Source organism: Amphichorda felina, assembly GCF_050947745.1.
Source record: "Amphichorda felina strain 45539 chromosome Unknown scaffold_5, whole genome shotgun sequence".
Lineage (NCBI taxonomy): Eukaryota > Fungi > Ascomycota > Sordariomycetes > Hypocreales > Bionectriaceae > Amphichorda > Amphichorda felina.
In genome coordinates, this window is record NW_028145045.1 from 1,358,753 (window position 1) to 1,383,722 (window position 24,970).

At 55.1% G+C, this 24,970-nt stretch overlaps 8 protein-coding genes across 8 annotated transcripts; 4 read left to right on the forward strand and 4 right to left on the reverse strand.

The window, feature by feature from the left end:
• Nucleotides 1-3,999: 3,999 nt before the first annotated feature.
• On the forward strand, nucleotides 4,000-4,643 carry ACO1O0_005275 (Mic19 family protein; the record flags this gene model as incomplete). Its single annotated transcript, XM_083194700.1, has 3 exons — nucleotides 4,000-4,046; nucleotides 4,116-4,173; nucleotides 4,260-4,643. 3 exons carry the CDS (start codon nucleotides 4,000-4,002, stop codon nucleotides 4,641-4,643), a joined length of 489 nt encoding a protein of 162 aa, XP_083049613.1.
• A 140-nt stretch (nucleotides 4,644-4,783) lies between these two features.
• On the reverse strand, nucleotides 4,784-5,748 carry ACO1O0_005276 (tRNA methyltransferase TYW3; the record flags this gene model as incomplete). The annotated part of the gene is made up of 2 exons (XM_083194701.1): nucleotides 4,784-5,278; nucleotides 5,329-5,748. The coding sequence occupies 2 exons, from the start codon at nucleotides 5,746-5,748 to the stop codon at nucleotides 4,784-4,786; spliced, it is 915 nt and encodes a 304-aa protein (XP_083049614.1).
• A 503-nt stretch (nucleotides 5,749-6,251) lies between these two features.
• MET16 (phosphoadenylyl-sulfate reductase (thioredoxin)) lies at nucleotides 6,252-7,208 on the reverse strand (the record flags this gene model as incomplete). The annotated part of the gene is made up of 1 exon (XM_083194702.1): nucleotides 6,252-7,208. The coding sequence occupies one exon, from the start codon at nucleotides 7,206-7,208 to the stop codon at nucleotides 6,252-6,254; it is 957 nt and encodes a 318-aa protein (XP_083049615.1).
• Nucleotides 7,209-9,241: 2,033 nt separating this feature from the next.
• SER2 (HAD-like domain-containing protein) lies at nucleotides 9,242-10,678 on the forward strand (the record flags this gene model as incomplete). Its single annotated transcript, XM_083194703.1, has 1 exon — nucleotides 9,242-10,678. One exon carries the CDS (start codon nucleotides 9,242-9,244, stop codon nucleotides 10,676-10,678), a length of 1,437 nt encoding a protein of 478 aa, XP_083049616.1.
• A 408-nt stretch (nucleotides 10,679-11,086) lies between these two features.
• Nucleotides 11,087-11,635, reverse strand: ACO1O0_005279 (uncharacterized protein; the record flags this gene model as incomplete). Its single annotated transcript, XM_083194704.1, has 3 exons — nucleotides 11,087-11,316; nucleotides 11,385-11,436; nucleotides 11,525-11,635. The coding sequence occupies 3 exons, from the start codon at nucleotides 11,633-11,635 to the stop codon at nucleotides 11,087-11,089; spliced, it is 393 nt and encodes a 130-aa protein (XP_083049617.1).
• Nucleotides 11,636-12,773: 1,138 nt separating this feature from the next.
• On the forward strand, nucleotides 12,774-14,821 carry ERF2 (palmitoyltransferase ERF2; the record flags this gene model as incomplete). Its single annotated transcript, XM_083194705.1, has 2 exons — nucleotides 12,774-13,991; nucleotides 14,048-14,821. The coding sequence occupies 2 exons, from the start codon at nucleotides 12,774-12,776 to the stop codon at nucleotides 14,819-14,821; spliced, it is 1,992 nt and encodes a 663-aa protein (XP_083049618.1).
• Nucleotides 14,822-15,496: 675 nt separating this feature from the next.
• NEW1 (translation termination modulator NEW1) lies at nucleotides 15,497-18,884 on the forward strand (the record flags this gene model as incomplete). The annotated part of the gene is made up of 2 exons (XM_083194706.1): nucleotides 15,497-18,093; nucleotides 18,143-18,884. 2 exons carry the CDS (start codon nucleotides 15,497-15,499, stop codon nucleotides 18,882-18,884), a joined length of 3,339 nt encoding a protein of 1,112 aa, XP_083049619.1.
• A 595-nt stretch (nucleotides 18,885-19,479) lies between these two features.
• Nucleotides 19,480-22,372, reverse strand: ACO1O0_005282 (glycosyl transferase family group 2-domain-containing protein; the record flags this gene model as incomplete). The annotated part of the gene is made up of 3 exons (XM_083194707.1): nucleotides 19,480-19,668; nucleotides 19,855-21,906; nucleotides 21,956-22,372. The coding sequence occupies 3 exons, from the start codon at nucleotides 22,370-22,372 to the stop codon at nucleotides 19,480-19,482; spliced, it is 2,658 nt and encodes an 885-aa protein (XP_083049620.1).
• Between the last annotated feature and the right edge of the window lie 2,598 nt (nucleotides 22,373-24,970).

Consider the following 24,970-nt stretch of genomic DNA (forward strand, 5'->3'; position numbering starts at 1 on the left):
AAGGCCAGGCGAAACGCGGCCATGGTCTGCGCGGCTCAGAGCACCGCAGCCTATCAGAGCCGCCTAGCCTTCTTCGAACGACGGAGCGTCAGAATACGGTGCAGAAGGGAGGAGGGACGGCACTGTGGTTGGCTGACTGTTTCTGAAACCAGCCACCCGGAAGCCGATCGCCCGCAGGGGTGTCCGCGGTAATCGCCAATCGCTATTGACACCTCACCCAGTGATGGCCACTGACAGCCACTGACAGCCACTGACAGCCACTGATAGCCACTGATAGCCACCCCTACCTACCTAGCCGAGTACTCGTACGAGTAGCTTCCAGCTCTCGTAGCCACTCACGGCCCGCTGCCGCCGCCGCTCTTTGCAAGTGTCCACCTTGAAACCCAGAAAACCCATCCTTTGGCCCATGTCACTGTCCAGTTTGGCAGTTTCACTTTCGCCCTCTCTTCGGGCCCATCCGATCTGCCCTGGGAACCCAGGAACCCAGGAACCCAGGAACCCAAGACGAGAGAGGCTACGTATCAGATTCAGCTGCCAAGCAGCCTCCTCCGCCAGAATACGGTGTTGCGCAAAATGCGATGATACGATGGATGCTACCAGCACTCTGGCAGCACTCCACCATGTCACAATGCCACAACCCTGGATCCCACCACCCCACGATGGCATCTGCCACCGTTCCGCTTCCGCCCTCCGTCCTCCGCCCTCCGCACTGGAAGAAGCCTGGAGGCCGCAGGAGACCCGGTCACGAGCCTCCAAAGCGGCTGCGAGTAAGGCTCGTCCGTCGCCGCCCATCGTCATCCACCAGCCAGCTTCCCCATCTCGCAACCCGATCCTCATCCGCCTCGACCTCTTCGCCTCCTCCTCCTCCTCCTCCCTCACGTCTTTGCATCCGATGACCACCCAGACCCACGAATTTCAGGTAATGGTACCTACCAGCCTTGGCATATATATTAAGTCGGATGCCGGTTTCCACCGCATCTCGTCCCAATGGTCAGATCACGGGCGACACCCGGATCGCCAACCCTCCGTCGCCATCAGTCGCGGGCGCTAGTTCGTCGCAGGTTGATGGGCCTTCAACAAGCCTTTTCCGAGTCATGGCCCCGAACCTGTCACAGGCCCACCCCCACCCTCGGCCTCCTTGCAACTGATCTTGGATGTTTGCAACCACCGAGGCATCCTTGCCGTCATGGAGAGCCTTAAACACAACTCTATCTCGACAAAATCTCTTGGTACTACCACCCCATCGGCAAACCTCGGCCACACCCAGGATCCGATGAACCCCGGACCAAACGGAACCAAAGGCGGCGAGAATCTGACCTGATACGGATACAGACGCCTGCGAGTGAGATGACGTCCTCATGCCTCTGATCTTGTCTGGAAGTGACAATGAACGCGAGGTCGGGAACATTGCTCATTCTTGCAACACTTGAGAAAAGAGGTAACGCTGTGCGCTATCGGTGGCGAAGCGACAACCACAACAGCAACGTGGCTCACGGAGGATTGAAACACGCCAAATTGCTCATACTAGACTGACCATCTCGTGGGATCACTTCACATCCAATGAGGTGACACTCACCTACTGGGTCTGGCCAGGCTACATGCAACGTTCAAACGATAACACATCAGTTCCCACAAGAGGTTATCCACACAAAGAAAAACAAAAATATCGTAAGAGGATGGGTTTTCTTTATCGTTCGACAGCTCAGCGAGGCTTCCTACACTCCTACCACGTATACCACGTTCCTACCCCCCAAATCTGTCTCGTCAAGCCATCGTTGGCACCAGATCCCATTCGCAGCCTAGTCCATTACTTGGCATTTAGGATGAAAAGTTTCATCTCTGGCGCACCAAAGCTCTGTCATCGGGCTCTCCGGGCCGTGAACTGGGTCATGCTCAGGCACGCTCACTAACTTACACTTTTCTCGCATCTTTTCAGTTCCTTCCCCTGTACTGCACGCATACTCCGTGCCATACAGCTGCTCGCGCGAGTTCTTCCCGCTCTACCGCCCTGTTAGCCACCCAAGGGGTCTGATTTGGTTGGGAGCTCAGCAGCACAGGGGCAGCGGCCGAGAGTGATCTAGGCTGTCTAAAGACATACCAGAGGAAAGTATCCGACGATCTCATAGTCGTCTTCCGTTGCTGTCACAAAGTGCATTATCCCGCCCTGTCCCCGTTAGCTCCTAGATCTTATTTTTCCTGGATGTTGTTTCATCGCTGTACCGGAAAGACAAAGATATCACCCGCCCTGGCAGTGACGGTGACGCCCACAGCGTGGCCACCCTTATCCACAGCCGGATCCAGGGGCGACTTTCCGAGAAGATAAGTCCCTTGCCCCTGTAATATGGCATAGCACTCATGTGAGGTCGAGTGGCAAAGGGCTGTGCTACTAGCCTCACCTACTTCGGAAGGTTTACATTGGCCTCCCTTTAGCCACCCGTTTGGTTCGATCAATGGCAGGGATCCCTCGAGAGTCTTGTCGACTAGAGCATTCCTAGGAGTGTGCCGTCGAGGGCGCGAAGACCACCTCAGGCTCTGCCTAGTTGACTTTGGCAGCCATTGTAGGCAACCAGCTTAGTTGCAGGTCGAGAATCTGATATTGCTAAAAAGTGAATCTTTCTAGACACATTCCATTTTGTACGACGGGTGTTTGGTATCTATACTCCCCGGCATCCAAAAACGTTAGTCTACTAGTATGTATGGCAGCATGACTCAACATGGTACGCACAAATGGCAAAGATGCTGGCCGGGATACCACTACTACCTAGCTTCTCAGTCTGTCCCGCTTGCACTATCGTGGCAGAGCTGAACTGCAACACTGCCAAACGATCAGGCATACGGTATTACATGTCATCACTTCATCAAGTTTTGTACGACAAGGCACCATACCGGGTAGATTGTCGTGCTCAAGAACCCATCATTCGAGAGACGGTTGATAAAGAGCCGTCTGAATAACTGTGTACTTGTGTTTCCACAGGAGGTTAGCTTCAAAGTAAATCGTGGTTGGCCAATATGGCGAGCTGTCCACAACCACTTACCGGAGTGGAATAATTAGAACAATAGTGAGGTCGCAGCGGCTAGATATGACCATAGCGGAATTGATATAACAGGCGAACTATTTCTTATCTCATGTATTCCGTAGTACATCTAGGCCCCTTCGATGATGGATTGATCCTAGCAAAGCAGCCAATAAACCAGCGAGTCTTTCTTGCTCTATGTTTCTTCTTAGGTAATGCTAGAAAATGAGGCACACGGATATACTCATGACTGAGTCAAAATGACTTAGAAAACAACCCCCTTATTTGAAACAAGCAGTACTATTCGTATATTAGAAAATGGCTCTTCGTATATTCAGACCTAATTTAAGCCGTACTTCCCACATACTCTTCATACCTACGAGTGGACTTAATGATGTGAAGGTATATGCTGTGACCTTACGTACCTGCTAGACTTGGGTGAAGGTACGGGTATATAGGTAGAAAGTACGAATAAATGGGGATATACAAGCCAATTACAGTGCTGTATTACTATCTACTCTTTTACAACAGCGGTCTCGTCTCTCGAGACTTTGTATGGAGCATGGGCATCAGAGCCAGCCCTCGTGGCCAGAGCCAGCGCTATTAGGGCCTGAAAAAAGGTCGGCCCCTTCACCAATAGATACTATCGCTATTGCTTCAATAAGCCTGAGTAGTCGCAGGCATTGCGAGTATACATTCTCTTGCATACTGTCTTGCGGGCGCTAAGAGAGAAAAGAGTAGGTCAGAATTATAGATCTCAAGAAATGACGAGTTCAATCCGGCTCAGTAGTACCCAAGGTACCTACGGAGTAGGTGAAACTTGTTCGCTGGTTAATGACGGATTACATAAGCACCAGACAACCATGTCTGCCGGGCCATTACCGGACGACGACAAGCAGCCCGGAAATTTCCAGAGCGAGCGCATCACGAGTTGCTGCACCTCCGGTCGTCCACAATTGTCGCATAGCCATTGACACCCGGCAACATGGGTGCCAGCGAGTCAAAGCCGTCCGCGGCGCACGTCTTCAAGTCGTACGTCCACTCCGGCCCGGTCAACCTCCCCCAATGGCCCTGCTGAGCAACTGACATTGATGGAAACAGCTCGGGCCCAAGCTCCGTATCACAAGACCTCATCGACTCCCTGCAGTCGAGCCACGAAGTACGCCTCTCCCTTTTCACTGCCGTTACAGATGCCAACTTCCCTCCCTTGGATCCGAACTGACAATCGTGAACCCCCTCTACCAGACCGATGCTTCCCGCGCCCGGCTCATCGAGTCCCAGGTCCAGGCCCGCGTCGCCGAGGAGCTCAAGAAGCTGCAGAAGAAGGAGTCGGAGGCCCTGAACGTCGCCCACGAGAAGATTGCCGCCGCGGCTGCCAGCTCGTCCGAGGACCAGGCCGGCATGACCAGCCACGCCGTCAACAAGCAGGTCGAGGAACTGCGCCGCAAGCTCGAGGACCGCAAGCAGCTGGTCCCGCTGCCCGAGGGCGTCGAGAGCTCGCGCCTCGACGTGGTGCGGTGCCTGACCGAGAACGACCGCCGGCCGCTGGACTGCTGGCAGGAGGTGGAGAAGTTCAAGGCCGAGGTGAAGAAGATGGAGCAGGACTGGGTGAACAAGGTGACGTCGTGAAATGGGTCTACAATGATGGATATTGGTCGGGGCGGGCGAGATGGAATGAACGGTCATGTTGTACATTACGGCATTGCGGCACTGCGGCAGTGGTAAAGGTTGCATAGAGGTATACAAATCCGAGCCATTTTAAGGCTTTTTCAAACCCCAGACAGCGGCTGTGCTACCGCCTCCGCGTCGTTAGAGTCGACGGGTGGTGCCCCATTTTTTGCACTCTGCATTTCTGCTCTCCTCCTCAACCCTTCTGCGCGTTTGCGCTCCCGTCTTGCCGCTGGATCCTCCCAGTCCTCGCCGTCGAGGTTCTTTTTGGTAGGTTGCGGTCTGGACAGGTCTCGGAGGGCCTCCCGGAACCTCTCAATGCGCTTTGTGTTCTCGGCAAAACGCTCGTTGGCAATGGCCATTAGTGAATGTAGATACTCTGTAGACACTAGTTGCTCTCGGTGGCTTTCGATCTGGTGACCGATGAGAGACTCCAAACTCAACCCCATGGATCGGATGGCCACCACAGGAGTCGGGTGGTCTTGAGCAGAAGGCGCGGTGAGGCTGACCGCGCCAGACTCACGGAAGCCAGCGTGGAGGCCACAGCGGAGGATGAGTTGGGCATGAGCCAGTGAGGCTGTGAGGACATGGAGGATCTCAGGACCTGTTAACCACCATCCCTCAGGATAGAATAGGAAATACGTACCATAGGTTCAAACTTGAAGTGTATTAACCTCCTGTCTGCGGATGATCCATGAGTCTTCTCCCCAGCTGGCGCCGCCAGGTCCAGAGAACTGATCCAGTCGTGCGATTCTGTGACCGGATCATGGGAAACGAACAGCCAGGCTCCTCCAGCTCCCTTGCCTCCTACACCAGCTACCTGGCCATCGCCTCCCACCTCGACCGTCTTCCTCCCCTCCACAAAGACACTCACGCGGCCGGCACAGCTGCTCGTCGTGACAATCCCATCGACAGCATTGATCTCGGCTATGAGATCGCGGATCCCCTCGTCAACGGAGCCTTTGGGCGAGGCGTCAGAGTACTCGGCATCAGGCACCGCCAGCTGGCTCAGAATCTTAGTCTTCTTTGCTGTGAAATGCCCAGAGGCGGCCGGCAGACCCTGCATGGTGGGAACGATCCGACGTTCGATTTCGATTGACAGGGGGATTTTCAGTAGGTAATAGAATGACGGAGGCTGCTAATGGGAAGTCGTGAAAAAGTGCGTCATGGCCAAAGTCATGTTAGTGGGCTATCTGAACGACGCTACCGAGTACACGACGCGGGGTATTCGTAGCTCTTTGTTCGTACGACCCTACTTGCAGCTTCCAATCTCACGATCGGCCATCTTTCATCTTCAATCCACCTCGACATTCACAAGCAATACGAGTCATCAAGCGATGCGCGGCCATTTCAGTTCAAGTCTGTCTTCTTTTGATGTGTAGCATGATCTACACCATCATCTACTTTAGACCCCTCCTTCCCCCCATCCTCGCCAAAATCAAGTCAGTTAACGCCCTGCTGGATGGTATATCTCCGCTTTTTAAAATCCTCAAGAAACGCCGATGCAAATGCAGCCCATCATCTCAAATCCAAATCATAAGACACGTCTAGAGCGACCAGGGATGCCGTTCACACGACGGGATCCACCGCCGAGCTCGATGGCGTTTGCTGCTGCTCCTGCTGCTGCTTTGCCTCCATCTCCTTGACAAAGTCGGCATACCGCGACTTCTTGTTGTGGATGCCACACTCCGTCTTCTGCTGGCCCTTCCAGCGACCCGCACGCTCGTCCTCGCCCGCGCCGACGGGGCTAGTCGAGTGCCAGTCGCCGACCGACTTGTACCCACGGTCAAGCAGGACGTTGTACGGCACGTCGTTCTCTTTGATGTACGCGTCGACCTGGCTGAAGGACCAAGTGGCCATGGGGTTGATCTTGACGATGCCCCGCTCCTCGTCCAGCTCGACGATGGGGATAGTGCCCCGGGCAGCACCCTGGGACCTGCGGCGGCCGTTAAGCACCGCAGCCACCTTGAGCTCGTCGTACGCACGTTGAAGAGGCTCAACCTTGACGATCCAGTCGTACATCTCAGCAGCCGTATTGTACAGCTCCTTGCCGTACACCTCCTCAAGCTGCTCGGCAGTCTCAGCGCCGTCAGGCTTGAAGATGTGGATAGGGACGTTGGGGTAGCGCTCCCGGACGCGGTCGATAAGATCGTGCGTCTCCTGGAAGTGGTACAGGGTGTCGAGGAAGATGAGGTCGATAGTATGGGACTCGGGGTTCTCCTCCTGGATCTTGGATAGCATGTCCATGGTGGCGAGCCCGGTCAGACCAAAGGCCGTCGACTGGTACAGGTTGGGGAACATGATCTTGCAGAAGCGGAGGATGTCCATGGGGTGCAGAGGCTCAAGCTTCTCGTTGAGGTGCTCAATATGGGCTTTTGTGAGAGACAGGAGCGACAGGTTTGGCGTTGAGGCAGAGGGGGAATAGTCGGATTGGCCGGATGTGTATCCGGAGTCGATCTCGTTGTGGTCGAGCTTTCCGTCCTGGAAGGACGACTGGGGGTGTGTCTGCTCCATGACTGAGGCCATATTTTAAAGAGTCTGAGAGAAGGAAAGGTGGTGACAGTTCAAGAGAGGAGAGAGGGTTGGACCACGGGAGGAGCAGGGACTATATGAGCCTCTAGGCGACAGGCGGCCGTCGGTCTCGACTAAAGGTATGAGAGGTTGGTTTCCTGGGGTTTTTTTTCCCCAACGAATAGCTCAAAGCTGATGCGGGTTTGACGACAGGGACAGCAAGACACGATCTCCAGAAGATGGTATTCAAGGTGGAATTCAGAGGAGGGAGTATCAAAGATCAGGTCAGAGGTATCAACAACACGGACAGGTCAGTGAGAGGGGGCTTGTCCTGCTTAAGTCGGAAAGGACGGCCAGCAAACAACAAGCACAAGAACTGGTGACCAATTGGTGGGCACGGGGCTCGTCGGGCTCACAGCTGCCTAGCAGGAGAGAAACCCATCGTTGCCGGCAATGGCGAGCCCTGGTTATTGCGCAATCGCCATTCGCCGCCGTGAAAAAAGCTCTCTCTTGGTGGACTTGGGCGCTGTGAGTGGAAGTGATCACGACATCGACGCTATTCCTTTCGCGATGCCCGGGCGTGTGAGGTGATTGGCCCCCCGAGGCTCGGCTGGCGTTGAGTCTAGTAACAGCTACCCCAAAGACAGCGACAGTCCGAGGGCAGAGGGGTGTAGCGGGTACATCTAGAGCGTGGAGGAGCTCTCGGATCCAAATGTGGGAAGGGTCTCGCGTGCCTGGGCTGAATCATCAACCTGGATCTTGGATTGAGATCATGTCGGGCGGCCCATGTCATCATAGACGGAGATCCGGGGAAGAATCGAGGCGACGTTTGTAAGCTACTGGCTTACAACATGCCGCCCAACATAGTAGGTAGTAATCGAAGCTTGGTTTTTCTACTGGCGGTGGTTCATACACTGTAGTCGTCTACCAATTTTTCAGTCGTCTTATGCAACCACTAGGGAAGGCCCAGCATTGAGCGCTCTGAGCGGCACAGCTGGCCCAACTGGTCATCAGCTCGGGACGTCGTGATTTTGAAGCAGATGTTGCCATTGCCAAGAGTGGTGGGCGGTTGCCGGGTTCGGCAGGGTGGGGTGCCGTTGTTACTCACGGGTCGTCGGCCGTCATGCCATCCCGGGCGTCGGATGCCGACTGCCAGAATGCGATTGTTCTCGAAGTCGAAGTATAATTCTGACTATTCAAGGTTTGTTGTGTCAGCAGCACGGAGATCAAGTTCCCCCGGGACCCTGATTTCTTTGTCCAGGCTTTTAATACCCACGGTCGACTTTGGAGAAGATGAACATGGGAGTGATCATCCCCAAGTTGCATCCGTGTATCCTACCTGTTCGACATTGTGTGCTTATAGTAAGGTACCCTAAACACTGCCACACAGGGAGCCCACGGATAGTGACCATATTAAGCCACCGAATGCTCTCATGATTTATCTAGCGGCCTTGGGTCGACCCTCGATATCCTGTGATCGCCTTTTTGAACCACAAAATGGGATTCACGGCGTGCCATCGCCTTTTATATACGTGGTGTATTACCTAACTAGATGCAGTGACGCTTCGGACTGTCGAAATGACGCCATCTTCCAAGCCGGTAAATATTTCAGTGGGCTCTGGCCAGCGCGCTAGCTGAGCCAACCACAGTTCCAGAAAACCTGCGACAGAATCGATTTATGGCCAATTGAGAGGCCCATATCAAATTCTTGGCGCCTTGGTTTCCGCGCTTGCAATTGGCCACCCATGACCTCTAACGTCCGGCGGGGTAACTGCCCGATGGACTGGATGATTGGATTTGGCAACCCCATCTCACACTCCACCACCATGACACCACTACGGTTGATCCTCAACTTCCCGTCATTTTTTTATGTTGATGTATGCGGTGTGCGGTGAAGCCCCGGCGACGCTCGAACCCTTCTGCTCCTTCCCCAAAGGTACCGTGGCGGCTGGACGATAACCACCGCAACTTGGCTTAGTGGGATCCCTTGCCTCGAGGTCGCCCCGTACCTTGTTTCTCCCCGATCCCGCCCGCGCGCATCCAACGCCATGGCCGACGACGCGGCAGCCCCGCAGAAGCAAAATGCTTCCAGACCCCAGCTGACCAGCTCGATGCGTAGCAGCTCCTATCTGAGCGACCATCAGCAGTATCGGGCCTCCGGCCGGCCTGAGCCACACCATGGAATCGATACCGTTGTCGAGGACTTGACTTCCTCTAAGGCCTCATCGCCCAAGTCCTTCCTCCCATTCCGGGGCATTCCTTCCGAGGATAGCCCCGCTACCGTTGTCGATTCCGGAGTGACGCATAGCTACTCCCACCCCAACTGCGCGCCTCTCGCTGGCCGCAAGTCGGATCGTCTCGTCGCAACTCTCATCTACAAGGAGAGGGGTGCCCATGGCATCGCTCCGGGATCGCGCTCACCCCCCAAGGGTGCCGCTGCCGATAGCGACGAGTCCCTCCCCTCCAACATGGCTCCCACGAGGGATATCAACGTCTTCCCTCTTGAGCCCCCCACCCACGAGGGCGAGAAGCTAGACCACATTTACGGCTCCTACATCTCGCCCCTCTGTATCACATCCTTCCTCCATCTCATGTCGACCTTCCCCATGCCCCCGAATGCGGACGAGCCGCACTCCTCGCACCGTTGTCTCGATAACCAGGAGGCCCCCCGCGTTGTCGAGCTCACCTTCTCCCCGGCACCATCGCCCGAGTACCTGTCCCTCAAGGACCTGCGCAAGCACGAGATGATATACCGGTTTGAGCAGGAGTGGAACGTCGACGTCAACCTGCAGCGCGAGTCGGTATGGAGGAGACACCCCCGGCTCGTCGTTTTCGACATGGACAGCACGCTCATCACGCAAGAGGTCATTGACCTCTTGGCCGACAACATCAAGGACCCGCCGAATCTGGCCGAGCGGGTGGCCGACATCACACACAGGGCCATGCTGGGGGAGCTGGAGTTTGAGGCGTCCTTCCGCGAACGGGTGGCTTTGCTCAAGGGCCTGCCGGAGACCGTCTTCCAGGACCTTAGGCCGATCCTCGACGTGACCAATGGGGTCACAAAGCTGATCAGGGGCTTGAAGCGGCTAGGCGTCAAGACGGCGGTGCTCTCCGGAGGCTTCCTACCCCTGACGGGCTGGCTTGCCAAAGAGATAGGCCTGGACTATGCGTATGCAAACGAGGTGATCGTCGAGGGCGGTAAGCTGACGGGCGAGGTCAAGGGCACCATTGTGGGCAAGGAGCGTAAGCGCGACCTCCTCGTAGAGATCGCTGCCAAGGAGGGCATCGCTCTGTCCCAGGTCGTCGCCGTCGGCGACGGGGCCAACGACCTGCTCATGTTGGAGAAGGCTGGACTGGGCGTTGCGTGGAACGCGAAGCCGCGTGTGCAGATGGAGGCCGGAGCCCGGCTCAACGGGGACAGCTTGGCGGATCTACTCTACCTGTTTGGGCTCACAGGGGAGGAGATCGAGGAGTTGGTGGCGTAGGGCGATATTGTACATGGGCGCCGCAAGGATCATTTCTGGATACTCTTTTGGATTAGAAAGTAGCTTTTACACATCACGAGTACACGACGTGAATGATTATTTTATCATGTCTCTCATCACACGCTCATGTAATAGATCCTCTGCTGAAGCCGATCTTGATGGATGGATGTGGTGAATCCAGACCCGAGTTCGGTTCCACCCAGTCACACTAGGGACAGCCATCAAATCCGGCACTTTCCAGGAGAACTGGTCAAGGAGTGAGTCTAAGAATTTTGTATTTCCGTAGTCAAACAACCTGTCGAACATATCGACCCAAGCCGTATATCTACACAGTTCGGATGGTCCCATCCTCTCCGCTCCCACCCCTCCTTGGCAAAACTTTTGATAGCCAAACTTTTGAGGCATCGTTTAAGGGAAACCCTCCTTGCCCCACTTGTTGAACTTGTCGTGCAGCTCCTTGGGAAGGGTGACGTTGGGGATAACGACGGCGTTGAGGGCGCTGGGGGCGTCCTTGGGAGGGGCCCTGGGGTCGCCGCCGGGGTGGTACTGGTACTTGCCCTGGGCGCCTCCCTCCCAGGGCATGCCGTCCTTGGGGATGTTGACGGACGCCTCGGAGGTGGAGGTGGTGGGCGAGCGACCTGCGGGGCTGCATGTTAGTTTTGATCTATGTTTTGCGAGGGCGGGCGCGGGGAGATGGTGGACGCACCGAAGTAGTAGCCGGCGCCGGTGAGGGCAGCGACCATAACGCCACCGAGGACCTGTAAGAAAACTGTTAGCCATGGCTTGCGTTCCTCTTATGCGGCTTCTTCCAGCGTGTGGGAAGCTCGGCAAGTAATTATGACGCACGAAAATCTCGGGGTTCTGCTTGGACTCCTTCGTGAGCTCCTTCTTTTCCTGGTCCTGGAACCGGCGAAGCGTGGAGGAGAAGAGACGGCGGGATGCGACGCGGGACGCCATTGTGATTGTTTGCTGTGCGCTTGGGAGGTAGAGTCGGGTGTTTGAGGAGGTGTCGTTCGAGGTTGAAGCTCTCTCCCAGTAGAGTTTCTCGTATGATCTCAACCAACCCGGATCCAAGAGCCGTGATTGGTCAATGCAGCTGCAGGTTAGCTCTCTGACATGTCACGTGTCGGTTATGTAATCGTCATGACGTTTTCCTTGTGACAACTACGAGTGCTCGTAGTATTCGTAATAGACTCTGGGAACGGCCAACTTAGTGCCTGAAAAATTAGGCCACAATCCTCTGCGTGTGCCTGTCAGCTCCATGTGCAATATCCAAGGCGCAATTTCCACGGCATGCGGGCGCAATGGCTAGCGCGCCGCAACGCGATTCCTGGCTTGAACGTGAGAAGGTTAAAATATGTTTAGAGAATACACGATTCTTCCTACGAGTAGGAAGCTTATTATATAAAAGGGGCTTTTGACTCGAACTTGAAGCCGTCGTCAGCTAGAGGCCTAGTGGAATAGTAGTACTCGTAGTAGAGCGTTGAAGCATAGTGCCCCTTACAGGTGTGATGAGGTGTCTGTGCACCAATGGCAGTTGAGACATGCCGTAACAATACGCTAACGGGATGTGCTCTACGATGCCGCGCTGCAGTGTTGCCCCGTACTTAGAGCAAAAAAGGAACATCACGCAGGCCAACCCGTCTGTCCAGCTCTTCCAAGACGCATCACAGCCGTCCGAACCAGTCTCTCCCTCTGTCTAATTTTCTTCACCTCACCTTCCTTGTCCTTATAACCCTTTCTTTTTCCAAGGCTCTTTACTCGTATCAGACTGATTTGCGTCCCACTTTCCCTGAACCCTAATTTTCCTTGCTCCATCTCCTCCGATTACCCCGTACCGTCGTCATTGCTCCAATTCGGCCTCCCCCCCCCCCCCCCGACGACTCTTGAGATCCAAGACACCATTCATCATCGTGGGCCAGATTCCCGGGCTCAACAATCGAGCCGTCGAGCTTCGACTAGGGGGCACAAATACCGAACCTTTGACTCTGTTGCCCCGCGCTGAGGAACGGCTTCGGTCCAAGTCGACGACTCAGCTCTTCAGCGGACGGCGATGCTTTAAGCCGCCTAAGCACAGCAACTTTTTATAACGACCATGGCGTCCAGGCGGCCTACATCACTTGCACCGGACGATGGTTTCCCCGCGTCGCACGATTTCTCGAAACAAAACCCGCCTACTTCCCCTAGTGTGATATCATCTCGACTGAGCGACGATGGGGTTGCGCCGAGCGGGAAGAGCGTGGGCGGCGCTTCAAGACCAGATACTGGCGATACGGTGACATCTGCGAAGTCGAAATCGACCCTAAAGAACCGAATCTCTGGAGCCCCTGCGCGGCCAGAATCCTTTGCGAATCCCTCCCAACCTCCCGCACGTACGCGCAACCGGATGAGCCAAAGCCATGTGCCTTCACTCACATCCAACGCATTCTTCCGACCGATGAGCTCCCAGAAGCTTCAGGCACACAGGGGAGGATCTAGACCGGTGACGATGATTGGGCAACAGAAGCAGCAGCAGCAGCAACAACAACAGCAACAACAGCGGCAGTCCCAGCACCTGAACCTCGATGATGCGGTGACGGATATTGGCGGAAGTGTGATGCGTCGCAGCACATCCTCCAACCGACCGGGTGGTGCGACTGCCCAGAGCCCCGGCGGTTATGATGAGCACCTGCAGCCTCCTCCTTCACGGGGCACGGAGATGACGGAGCAGGACCGCGTCACGGCTAATACCAGCCCGACTGGCGGCCACTACCCAACTGGAAGCCTCACGGACAGTGTGCGTCCCTTGAACAAAAACTCGGATGCCAATCGAAACGGCCTCAGAGTAAATGTGGACAAGAACTATCAAGGCGTTTCCGGGAATATTCCTAGCCCTGTCAAGTCTCCCCGGTCTTTCCGTTCGAGCTTCCTTCTCTCCGGGAGGGAGTCAAGCCAGGGTCAGATTCGCAACACTGAAGGTGCAGAGAAGCTTTCCTCAGGCGCATCGTCACCCAAGTTCCACCAGATGGACTCGCAGGGACATCCGAGACACCACACCGCCCCCCGGGAACAGCAGAACAAGGAGGCTGGCCGAGTTTACCAGTATTTCGAGGGGAACACCAACTTCTGCCTTGGCGGCAGGTGGCAGAACACAAAAGGGCGACCAATCAACCTGGCTACGGGCCTTTTCATTGTGGTCCCGTGTGTTCTGTTCTTTGTGTTCTCTGCACCGTGGCTGTGGCACAATGTCTCACCCGCCATTCCGATAACCTTTGCTTACCTTGCCTTTGTCTGCATGTCATCATTTATCCATGCGTCAGTCACGGACCCGGGAGTAAGTCGCAATTGCCATCGATCAATCCAACGTAATACTGAAGCTGACCGGCACAGATCCTCCCTCGCAATCTCCACCAATTCCCACCGCTTGATATGAATGATGACCCGCTACGGCTGGGGCCTCCAACTAATGATTGGACCCTTGTCAAGTCGGCCGAGTCCAATACGGCAGCCATGGAGGTGCCCGTCAAGCACTGCAGGACGTGTAACATCTGGCGACCCCCTCGGGCGCACCACTGCCGCCTTTGCGACAACTGCGTCGAAGGACACGACCATCACTGTGTCTGGCTCAACAACTGTGTGGGCAAGCGCAATTACCGATACTTCTTTGCCTTTGTGACATCCGGCACCATTCTCTCCATGTACGTCGTTGCCACAAGCCTGACTCAGATTCTCCTCTACCAGCGACGCCAAGAGATAACTTTTGGTGATGCCATGGGACACTTTCGCGTCCCCTTCGCACTGCTCATCCTCGGCTTCCTCACATTTTGCTACCCCGCGGCTTTGATGGGATACCACGTCTTCCTTATGGCCCGCGGTGAGACCACGCGGGAGTACATGAACTCTCACAAGTTCCTCAAGAAGGAGCGTTTTAGAGCGTACTCTCAGGGCAGCATCTGGAAAAACTTTGCGGCTGTCCTCTGCCGCCCCCGGCCGCCGACATACTATCGCTTCAAGACCAAGTATCGGCCGGGAGATCAGCGGCTGGGGGTCCGCAGGGACCTCCGGCCCAAGGAGAATGCGCAGGGGATGGAGATGCAGAATGTTGCGGCGGCGCCGGCACAGTTCCAAGGACCGGTGGCGCTACGCGGAGAGAATAATGCTTAAGTGGCGGAGCCGGGCTTAGGGCTGGGCTGGTTCGAGCCTTGAGAGAGGTCACGGTGATGGGGCGTATCTTTCCAACTTACGGTGGGCAGTGCCGGGATGTTTCTTGTTCATTATACCCTTGATAGCTGAGCCATGTATTGTAGATTGGCTGTGGATTCACGTGAATATTGGCCGTTACTTTCTTGCCATGCATTGTCCTAGGATCTTGCCCCTTGTTGAGGCGTGTTCAGCTTCTAGTGCTACGAGTAATAATCACTGTAGTACCTACTCAGGTACAGATGGCAATACACAGTTGCTCGTGTCGTGGCGTAGCTGAGAGTGGCTGAGAGTTTGGAGCGGCTGCTGGGACGACCCACAAGGTGTTGTAAAACAGATTTGGAGATTGGCGGGGCCGACGGGTGGGATGGGCCCCTGTGGTGGGAATACCGTGCGATAAGGCCAGCGATAAGGGGGGATTTCTGAAAAATTTCCCATGCGCCGCTCAGGTACCACCCGCCCAACCATAACAGGAGCCGCCACCCCGACTACCTGGCCTTCTCCTTCTTCTCTTCCCCTCCATCAATCCACAACTCGACAGCGCGATACCCCAGCAGCAAGCCTGCGTTTTGCCTCCATCACTGGAGAGCACGAGACGACCAAGATCAGGATACGATACCCCGTCCAACATCCTCCACGATGCCTCATCCTGTGACCCCGCCGTCCCACGACGCCCCTCCCCCGCCATCCCAGGAGGTCGTCTCGTCGCTGCTCGACACCATCTTCACAGCACAGACCTCGGCCGCCTCTATCGACGCCTGCTACGGTCTCTGCGAGCTCCTCCTCAACTCGGTCGGTGCCACTGGCCTTCGTCAGTATGGCATCCTCGCCGAGGTCAAGAAGGCCGCCGCCGACAAGAAGAGCGGCCTCCGGAGGGAGTGCAGCCAGAATCTCCTGGGCGCCATCTTTGAGCGGTTTCCTCCCAAGCAGCCCCTGAGCGAGGTTATCCTCCTAGCCCAGGATGGCGGCATGCTCGCCTGCGCGCTGGACGCCCTGGCAGACAAGGGCACCGTCGTCCGGGAGGCCGCCCAGTACGGCCTTGACGCCCTCTTCGGCAACCTCAGCGCCGAGGCCCTCGTTGCCGGACTTCTCCCAGCGCTGACAGACTACCTCTCCCGAAAGTCAAACAAGTGGCAGGGCACCGTCGGGGCCCTCAAGCTGCTGCAGAAGATGGCGGACAAGGCCAAGGTTTCCCTCTCTGGCACCAAGGAGGAGGCTGCCGAGAAGGATCTGCTCCGCGAGTCCATGGGATCCAAGCTTGCCGGTCTGATTCCCATCGTTGAGAACGGCATGCACGACTTGAAGACCGAGGTCGAGAAGCAAGCCGTCCACACCATGAACTCCCTCACAACCCTCCTATCCAACGACGACGTTGCCCCGCGCATCCCTCTCCTCATCGACACGATGCAACACCCGTCCACTCAGACCCTCCAGAAGGCTATCCATGCCCTGTCTCAGACGACCTTCGTTGCTATCGTCACCTCCCCCGTCCTGGCTCTCCTCACTCCCTTCGTCGAGCGTTCCCTGAACACCCCCACCACTGCCCAGGAAGTCCTGCGCCAGACCGTTGTCATCGTGGAGAACCTGACAAAGCTTGTCCATGATCCTGTCGAGGCCCGAACTTTCCTCCCCAAGCTGATCCCAGGTGTCAAGGCCGTCTGTGATCGAGCTTCGCTCCCCGAGGTCCGAGAGTTGGCCGAACGTGCACTTGCCACCATGGAGAAGGCCATGGGTGACGACAAAGATGTCGTGGCCCGGACCACCGGAGAGGATGTCGCCAAGACTCTCGACGAGTACATCAAGAAGAACGGTGGTGTTTCAGAGGGACAGTCGGATCTCTACAAGACTGTGCGTCCCTACATCGGCGAGATGGTCGCCGTTGACGTCAACTATCGGTTTGTTCAGAGGATTTCTGCTCGGGTCAACCCTTACTTGCAGAACTTGATGCAACATTCCGAGGCTCCTCAGAAGGTGGCGGATGCCGTCCAGCAGTACTATGTGGAGGAAGATGAGCGACGATACGGCGTCCCTGAGAAAGAGGATGACGGTGAGACTGAGATCGTCAATGCCGACTTCTCTCTGGCATACGGTGGCATGCTTCTTCTGTCCCACACGAACCTGCGTCTTCTCAAGGGCCACCGCTACGGTCTCTGCGGTCGCAACGGTGCGGGCAAGTCGACACTCATGCGCAGCATTGCCAATGGAAAGCTTGAGGGTTTCCCGCCCCAGGATGTCCTGCGGACGTGCTACGTGGAGCATAACCAGGGTGAGGATGCCGAAATCAGCATTCTCGAGTTTGTTTCCAAGGATCCTACCATTGCTTCTCAGGGCCAGGAGCGCATCACTGAAGTCTTGACCGAATTCGGCTTCACCCCTGGCCCCGAGGGTCGCCAGGCCCAGCAGGTTGGGTCTCTTTCTGGAGGTTGGAAGATGAAGCTTGCCCTGGCTCGCGCCATGCTCCAGCGTGCTGATGTTCTCCTGCTGGACGAACCGACTAACCATCTCGACGTTGCCAACGTTGCGTGGTTGGAGAACTACCTCAAGTCGCACCCCGATATCACCAGCTTGATTGTTTCTCACGACTCCGGTTTCTTGGACAATGTCACCACCGACATTTACCACTACGAGCCCAACAAGAAGCTGGCCTGCTACAAGGGTAACCTGGCCAACTTTGTCAAGATCAAGCCCGAGGCCAAGAGCTACTACACCCTGTCTGCTGCCAATGCCCAGTTTAAATTCCCTCCCCCGGGAATCCTGACTGGTGTCAAGTCGCAGACCAGAGCCATCATCCGCATGACCAACGTCTCCTACACATACCCCAAGGCGCCCAAGCCATCGCTTTCGGATGTGTCCTGCCAGCTCACCCTGTCGTCGCGTGTGGCTATCATTGGTCCCAATGGTGCCGGCAAGTCGACTCTCATCAAGTTGCTCACTGGCGAAGTCATCCCTAGTAGTGGAAAGGTCGAGAAGCACCCTAACCTCCGTATCGGCTACATTAAGCAGCACGCTCTGGAGCACGTTGAGATGCACCTCGAGAAGACGCCAAACCAGTATCTGCAGTGGCGATACGCCAATGGTGACGACCGCGAGGTTCACATGAAGCAGACCCGTCTGATGTCTGACAAGGATCGCGAGCAGATGGACAAGCAGATTGACCTTGGGGATGGCAAGTCTCCCCGGCAGCTGGAGTCGCTGGTTGGTCGATCGAAGTACAAGAAGACCTTCCAATATGAAGTGTAAGTCCCCACATGCTTGACCAAAGGAACTCAAACTAACATCGTGCAGTAAATGGCGCGGCTACCTGCCCAAGTACAATAGCCAGGTCTCCCGCGAGACCCTCATTGAGTGGGGCTTCGATAAGCTCGTCCAGGAGTTCGACGATCACGAGGCATCGCGCGAGGGTCTCGGCTACCGTGAGCTCCAGCCCACGGTTATCTCCAAGCACTTTGAGGACCTAGGTCTCGACCCCGAGATTGCCAACCACAACGAGATTGGCTCTCTTTCCGGTGGCCAGAAGGTCAAGGTTGTCATTGCGGGTGCCATGTGGAACAACCCTCACTTGCTCGTCCTTGACGAGCCGACTAACTTCCTGGACCGCGACTCGCTTGGTGGTCTCGCCGTCGCCATCCGCGAGTTCAAGGGTGGCGTCATCCTCATTTCTCACAACGAGGAGTTTGTCGGCGCCCTGTGCTCCGAGCAGTGGCACGTCAACGATGGGCGCGTCGCCCAGCGTGGTAACGCTTCCATCGCCCTCGACCGCTTCGAGGACAGCCGCCCCGGCTCTGGCATCACTAGTGGTGTCACTAGCGGCGTCACCAGCACTGCCGTGTCTTCGGCCGCCGCCTCTGCCGTCAACTCTGGCGCTGAGGACAACAGTGAGATGAAGTTCAAGGCCAAGAAGAAGAAGAAGATGACCAAGAAGGAGCTCAAGGAGCGTGAGGTCCGTCGTCGCCTGAGGCACATTGAGTGGCTCAACAGCCCCAAGGGCACGCCGCATCCTCTGGACACTGATGATGAGGACAACTAATGTGGCAATGATGAGATGATGATGCTTGTTCATGACCGGTCTTTTCCGGGGATATAGTTCGTCGCATTATATGGGTGGAAAAGTATGGTTATTGTTCTAGACCTTGGAAGATTTGAACAAGAGTCGCTAGAAGCGTAGACTGGTTAGAACGTTCAGCTTCGATGGGATTTGGTATAGAGGCGTTCAGGTAGACTAGACGTAGAATTGATCTACACATCTGTTGTGTTTCGAATCTCCAAAGTTCTGAGACCTCATGTCTTAATTGCTATATTGCGGCTCGATGCTAGAAGTTCCTGTTGTGTTTTGGCACGGATATCATTTTTCTAGACATAGAACCATCACGTCCTTTGTAACGTTCCCACACTTAGCCTAGGGAACCCGAGATGCCTTGCCTTTAGTAGGCCATATCGTCTAATAAGAAGGAAAATAATGGACAATTCCAGATACCTAGTGAAAGAGACCCGCGCTAGAATGACTTAGCTTGATATTATTACCCGGACACGGCCTGCTGTTCCTCCTATTTCCATTTCCTTTTTTTCTTCAACTTTTCAACCCTGCGTCTCTTATGAAATGATGCAGCATGTGGTCGATATCGTTACCATGAAAACGTCATGAGCGCCGGATTCAGCGCCAGGGGCAGTAGAAAGTGACTGGCCGCGACTGTCGACATCGGCAGAATGGCAACAAAGTCTTTAATCTTCCAATCGTGAGGTACAAAGGGAGCCACAGCAAGGATGACCATACCGGCGATGGAGATGAGGGCGAAGATGATGGAGAATTTAAACTAAGGAGATTTAGTCAGTCGGTCAGTCCATTTACAAGTGGCTGCTGTTGTACAACACAGAAGGGACGGGGCAAAGTGTGAGAGGATGAAGACCGACAAGTCCACACTATGACGACGAGAACCAAACACCACCAGGAACGATATAAAAAACAGATGGGGTGAGAAAGAGACACCCTGTAAACTCACCTTCTTCAAAACCTTAGGCACCTCGATAAAAAAGTTAGAAAACTCGGCCTCCTTGCTCGTCGCACCCCACGTCATGTTAATCTCAAACATGTGCGACAACAAGGCCTGGCTAACATGCAGCGACAAGCCGCCAAGGAAGATGGCCAGCATAATTGTCCACTTGAAGTTCTCGAACAGAGCCCACAGCAGGCTGCGCTCACCAATACGATAGCGCATGACGGCTAGGGCAACGTTGCCGAGCCCATTGAAAATGATGATGATGGAAAACCACACCTTCCACGAGTCGATGTAGTACTTGTCAAGGTACCCGTTAAACCACCCCATGAGGAAGTAATTGACCGCCGTCATGATCCACGCCGCTCCAATGGCGTAGTATGTTCCAATGTACGAGATGATGGTGACCTTAGATGTGAAGCGGATGTTGGAGAAGAGGAATCGGCGGAAAAGGGGGGTGAAGGGACCGCGCCAAAGCCACGTCCGGATCGGATGGAACAGCAGCTCGTTGCAGCCATAAGCATACTTCTCCCAGCGTGCCAGTTCATCATACACGGTCAGCGAGACACCTTCCTTGAAGCCCTCGCCGGCCCAGGCGGCCAGTCGGATAATGTATCCACTGCACTGCAGACGCAACGACATGTCGAAGTCTTCAGACACATGACTTTCAGACCAGAACTTGTCGTACCCATCCTCATCTTGGTAGGCGACTTGTTGGATTGCCGACCATCGGAGGATGGCATTGTGACCGACAAAGGGGGCTACATCGCCATTGGCGACGGTGTATCGGATAGCCGTGTAGATTAGGTTGGTGAAGAAAGTGATACCGTTCTCGAAGTATGTGTGCACCACTTGCATGACTCCAGATGAGAACTGCAGAATGCCCACGTCAGGGGCTTGTTCCATCTCTGAGACGGCATCAAGCAAGCAGTCGGCAGGAACGCGCGTGTCCGAATCGATGAGGAGGATATAGTCTCCAACGCGAATATTGCCGTCCGACCAGGCACGGCCATCCTCCTCCATGACCTCCGTTAGGGCTTGCTCGTAAGCCTGCGCCTCGTCGTGTTGACTCCACTCAGCGTGGCGATTGATCATCTGCAGCTTCTCCTCGACCTTGCACGAGATCATGAGAGCAAAATTCATATTGGACGCCTTCTTAAATTTGCCCCTGCGCTGGAAGCCATTCTCGCCATGCTTTGGTCGTGCAACCCATCCAATGCTATTGTCGGCGTAAAAGTCAATGCGAGCTCGGCGGTCTTCCTCGGACAAGAGCTGCAAACCGTCGTCATTGACGAACATGTTGGCCGAGCCACCTTGCAGCTCATATGTGGATATAGCGTGCTTGATAGACTTGACTGTGGGAATAATAACTCCCTGCAAGCCTTCCTTGTAAACGGGACACTGGATGGTGACGTGGGGAAGCACATCTGTCTGCAGTCTTTTCGGGGGGCGTCCAGAATAGAACTTAGAGTTGACGGTCAGTTGGCGAATCGGCCCAAAGATTTGAGCCAAGCAGCCGATTATGACCTGAGCAAAGAAGAGAGTGAAAAATATTTGGACGGGAAAGAGGGCGATGAGGGCGAGGCGCGTGTAATCGCCGTCGACAGAGACCTCGATGGCCAGCTGTCTCCAAGCTGCTCCAAGGGCGACAAGGACAAGAATCATGGTCAGGGCGACGAGAACGCTGTTTTGTAGATGAATCGGGCGTTGGTCGGGCCTCACATCGCCAGTCTCCTCATCAATCTCAGCCTCAGCAGCAGCAGAGCCTTTGTTTTCGTCATCATCGTCGTCAGTGATTCCGGTTTTCCACACGAGCTCCATCAGCTCCGATTCAATGGCCTTGGCCCTCTGCACCAAGTGCAGCGCGTCGTCGTCCCAAACTACCAAGAACCCCTCCGAAGCGACAAAGGCAGCGAACTGGTGCTTCCTTGCTCGGGTGAGGTCTTGGATCGTGGGCAAAATCTGGACCCGCAACCCATTCATCAACGGGACGTCCACGGCATCCGGGGACCATTGGAGAAAGGTCTTAATGACACGTGAGTTTACGGTCATGGCACACTAAAGACTGGTCAGCGTCGTCATGACTGCTCATAATAGAGATGCCCACCTGAACATTGAGCGCCGCGCAAGCTATGGCAAAAGGGGAGCTGCCCAACTGGGGCGGACATGCCATATAGTGGCCTCTGGACTTCCGCAAGAGCACGCCTTCGGCCTCTCCCGAGCCATCGCTGACCCAAAGTTGGGAGCATTGCTGCTGGTATAGATAGTTGACCATGACTTCGTGCTTGATCTCGTCGACGAACACAGAGCTCCTATAGGAGCGGCCAGATATGGACTGGGGTCGCGAGGGGAACCTTACAGCTGCAGGGGGCTGTAATTCCATTTCGTTGCCTCTTATAAATGGCGGAGGTTGCTTCTCAGACATGACAGCGGCCTGGCTTTGTTGCAGAGGAGGCGGTTCTTGAGAAGTCGCTGGAGTGGCTACTGGCCTGCTATCGGCCCTGAAGTAGCTTCGCAAGCCCATGTTGTAAGATGGTGTAATATCCCAACAGCTTGAGTTTATCTATCTTGGTGGACCAACAAAGGCCTCCCTTTGAGGCAAGAGAGATGCCTCAGCTGTTAGATGAAATGTCCCCAATGCAAAGACACTAGCTGATATTGGACCGGGAAGAAGACGAAACTCGCAAAGCGAAGAAAAGAGGCCCGCGAGAGCGGGGAGACGGAATTGTCGTCACTCTATTCAACAGCTGGGTTAAAGAAGACGATACGGGATGTGTCTGTAGGGGTCGAATACCAAGCGGTTAGGCGCTACCTCAGTCCCTGCCTATGATGACACTGGCGACAAGAGGAACAGGGGACAAAGACCTGCTGGGGAAGTAACGTGGGAATCCAGAGAATAGAATTCTAGGCGAGTTATGAAAGCGAGACAGAGTCGGTGTGCCAGCTGTTGGGCTGGCTTCAAGACGATCAGACGAACAACCGTGACACACGTTTGGCTGATCTCGATGATAATCCTGGCCCAGGGCTATCGTGAAGACAGATAAAAGAACCAAGTCCTAATTGGAGGCAAGGGGGAAAGGGCTTGAAGAGTGCAGATGGGGAGCTGGTGGTTGCAAAGGCCAACGCGTGTTGTAGCCCTGTCTCGGCGAGGGACGAGAAGAGGAAGTTAGACGAGCTGCTGAGCTGCTCTTGGCTGGGTACCCAAAGCTCGTACTTGGATGGAGCAGAAGAATTCGTCCGATATCCAACTGCAGGTAACTAGGACCAGACGCCAGCAGGACGATGTGCAGACACAGGATCGACCAGGGTGGGGGGAGAGGGGGTGGTGATAGTGTCGACCCCTGGCTGCCGTACACGTTTCTGGCTGTCCCGAACTCGAGGCTTTTTGCGCGCGGTTATAGAAACTTAGGAAGGCGGAATGGGTTGGCTCAGGTCGAAAGCCCAGCCAAGAAACTCGGGTGGACATTTTGGACGCCTGTGCCATGAGGCCCATGACCCGCGCCAATTCTTTGTTCTGACGGCAGCGTCTATGGCAACGGCCCAACGGGCAAGCTGGTGAAGCTTTCTTTTGTCTGCCTCAAACTGAAAATAGAGTGTGCTTGGCGCTGATCACTCGACCTGCCAACTATTCTCCGAAAGTGGTGCCAGGGGGATGGGTCTAAACAGGCATTTGTGGTGGACGACGAACCAAGGCGTTGAGGCTTATTATCCGGTGCGAGAAACCCCCACGGGAACCTTTGGCTGCTTGCAGGATGCACTCCTCACGGCCATTCGCCTCGGCACGGGAGCCGTTGCTTCCTTTGTTGGCCAGCCTCCCCGTAAGCCATTGCGGGTTCCGGCGGCAAGTCGAGCGCTGGGGCGGCAGGAACTAAACATAGAAACAACGGGTTCTCGTTGTCGGGAAGAGAATGAAGACCGGTACGAGTACTCGTATGTGGAGTGGTACTGCATTTATGAGGCTGGTCACGACACGACCTCAGCGCAGAGCTGCTTTGTCGTTGAAGTTGCTGGACAGTCTCTGTCTGAGTCACATGTCTCCTCACCGATGCCTGGTCTTGTCTCTGGCGAGGAAGGTAGGCGCTACCATTAACTAGAAGCTCAGAAACAGGCGGGAGTGCCTACCTCGCCCACAGGTACCTCGTCCAAGGGTAGCGCATTGAAAAGGGAAGAGCGGTGGTTAAAAGCGGCGACAGGTCACCGGTATGTGGATCTGTGGCTGCCGATCCTAGTCCCTACGGTACGGGCTCCACCCCCAAGCGCCACCGATGCACGCACCCCCTCTTCCTTCCCAACTTACTTGGAGGACTTCCAGTGGTTCTCGACTCCCAGGTTATTCAAATACCTCGAGCTTGTCAGCCCCTGACCAGCCCTCCCTTTATTCAATTTAACAAAGTTTCAAAGCATCAGAGGGTGGACTGATTGCGAGAAACATAATCATCAATCTCAAACCAGCTTCCCCTGCAGTCGTATCTGCAGCCCAGCGCGCGCAAGCCCTATTGCGCTATTCATTGGCGTCCCTGCGCCGAGCCCGATGGGGGTTTGACAATTCCATCCTCGTATTCGACAACGCAGAAGAGGGGATACCGGATTAACGTGCGCCAAAATCCAGCCAGTGAATAACACGATACTGCAGCCAGCATTGACGGAATCGGGGGTTTGGCTGGCTGGGCATGACGAAGCATCAGAGAACGCCAAGCTGTCATGTCGCCGATGTCACCCGCTCTATCTGACCTGTTACTACCTCAGTCACATATCATGGTATATCGGTACACTTATCGGGATGTTGCTATGTCCCATCTTCCTTGGCCACAAAAATGCCACGCAGCACAGATGCAGCCAGTTAAATAGAACACGCTGTTTCATTCGGGGTTTCAGTAATAGCGGACGGGTCCCCCGTTGGAGATGCCTGGTGTTGAAGAAGTTCAATACCACACCCTTGCCCGACAATCCGGCCCGAACGTGCACTCGTAGGTACGGGTGCGATATGTAGAAAATATTTGATGGAAATATTTACCATGTATCTGTTTACGAACAACGATAGGGACGAGGATAATATGTCCCGGTTTTGTGACACAAATCTATCCAGCCAGTGTCTTGTCTCCACTGGACTAACATCCCCAGC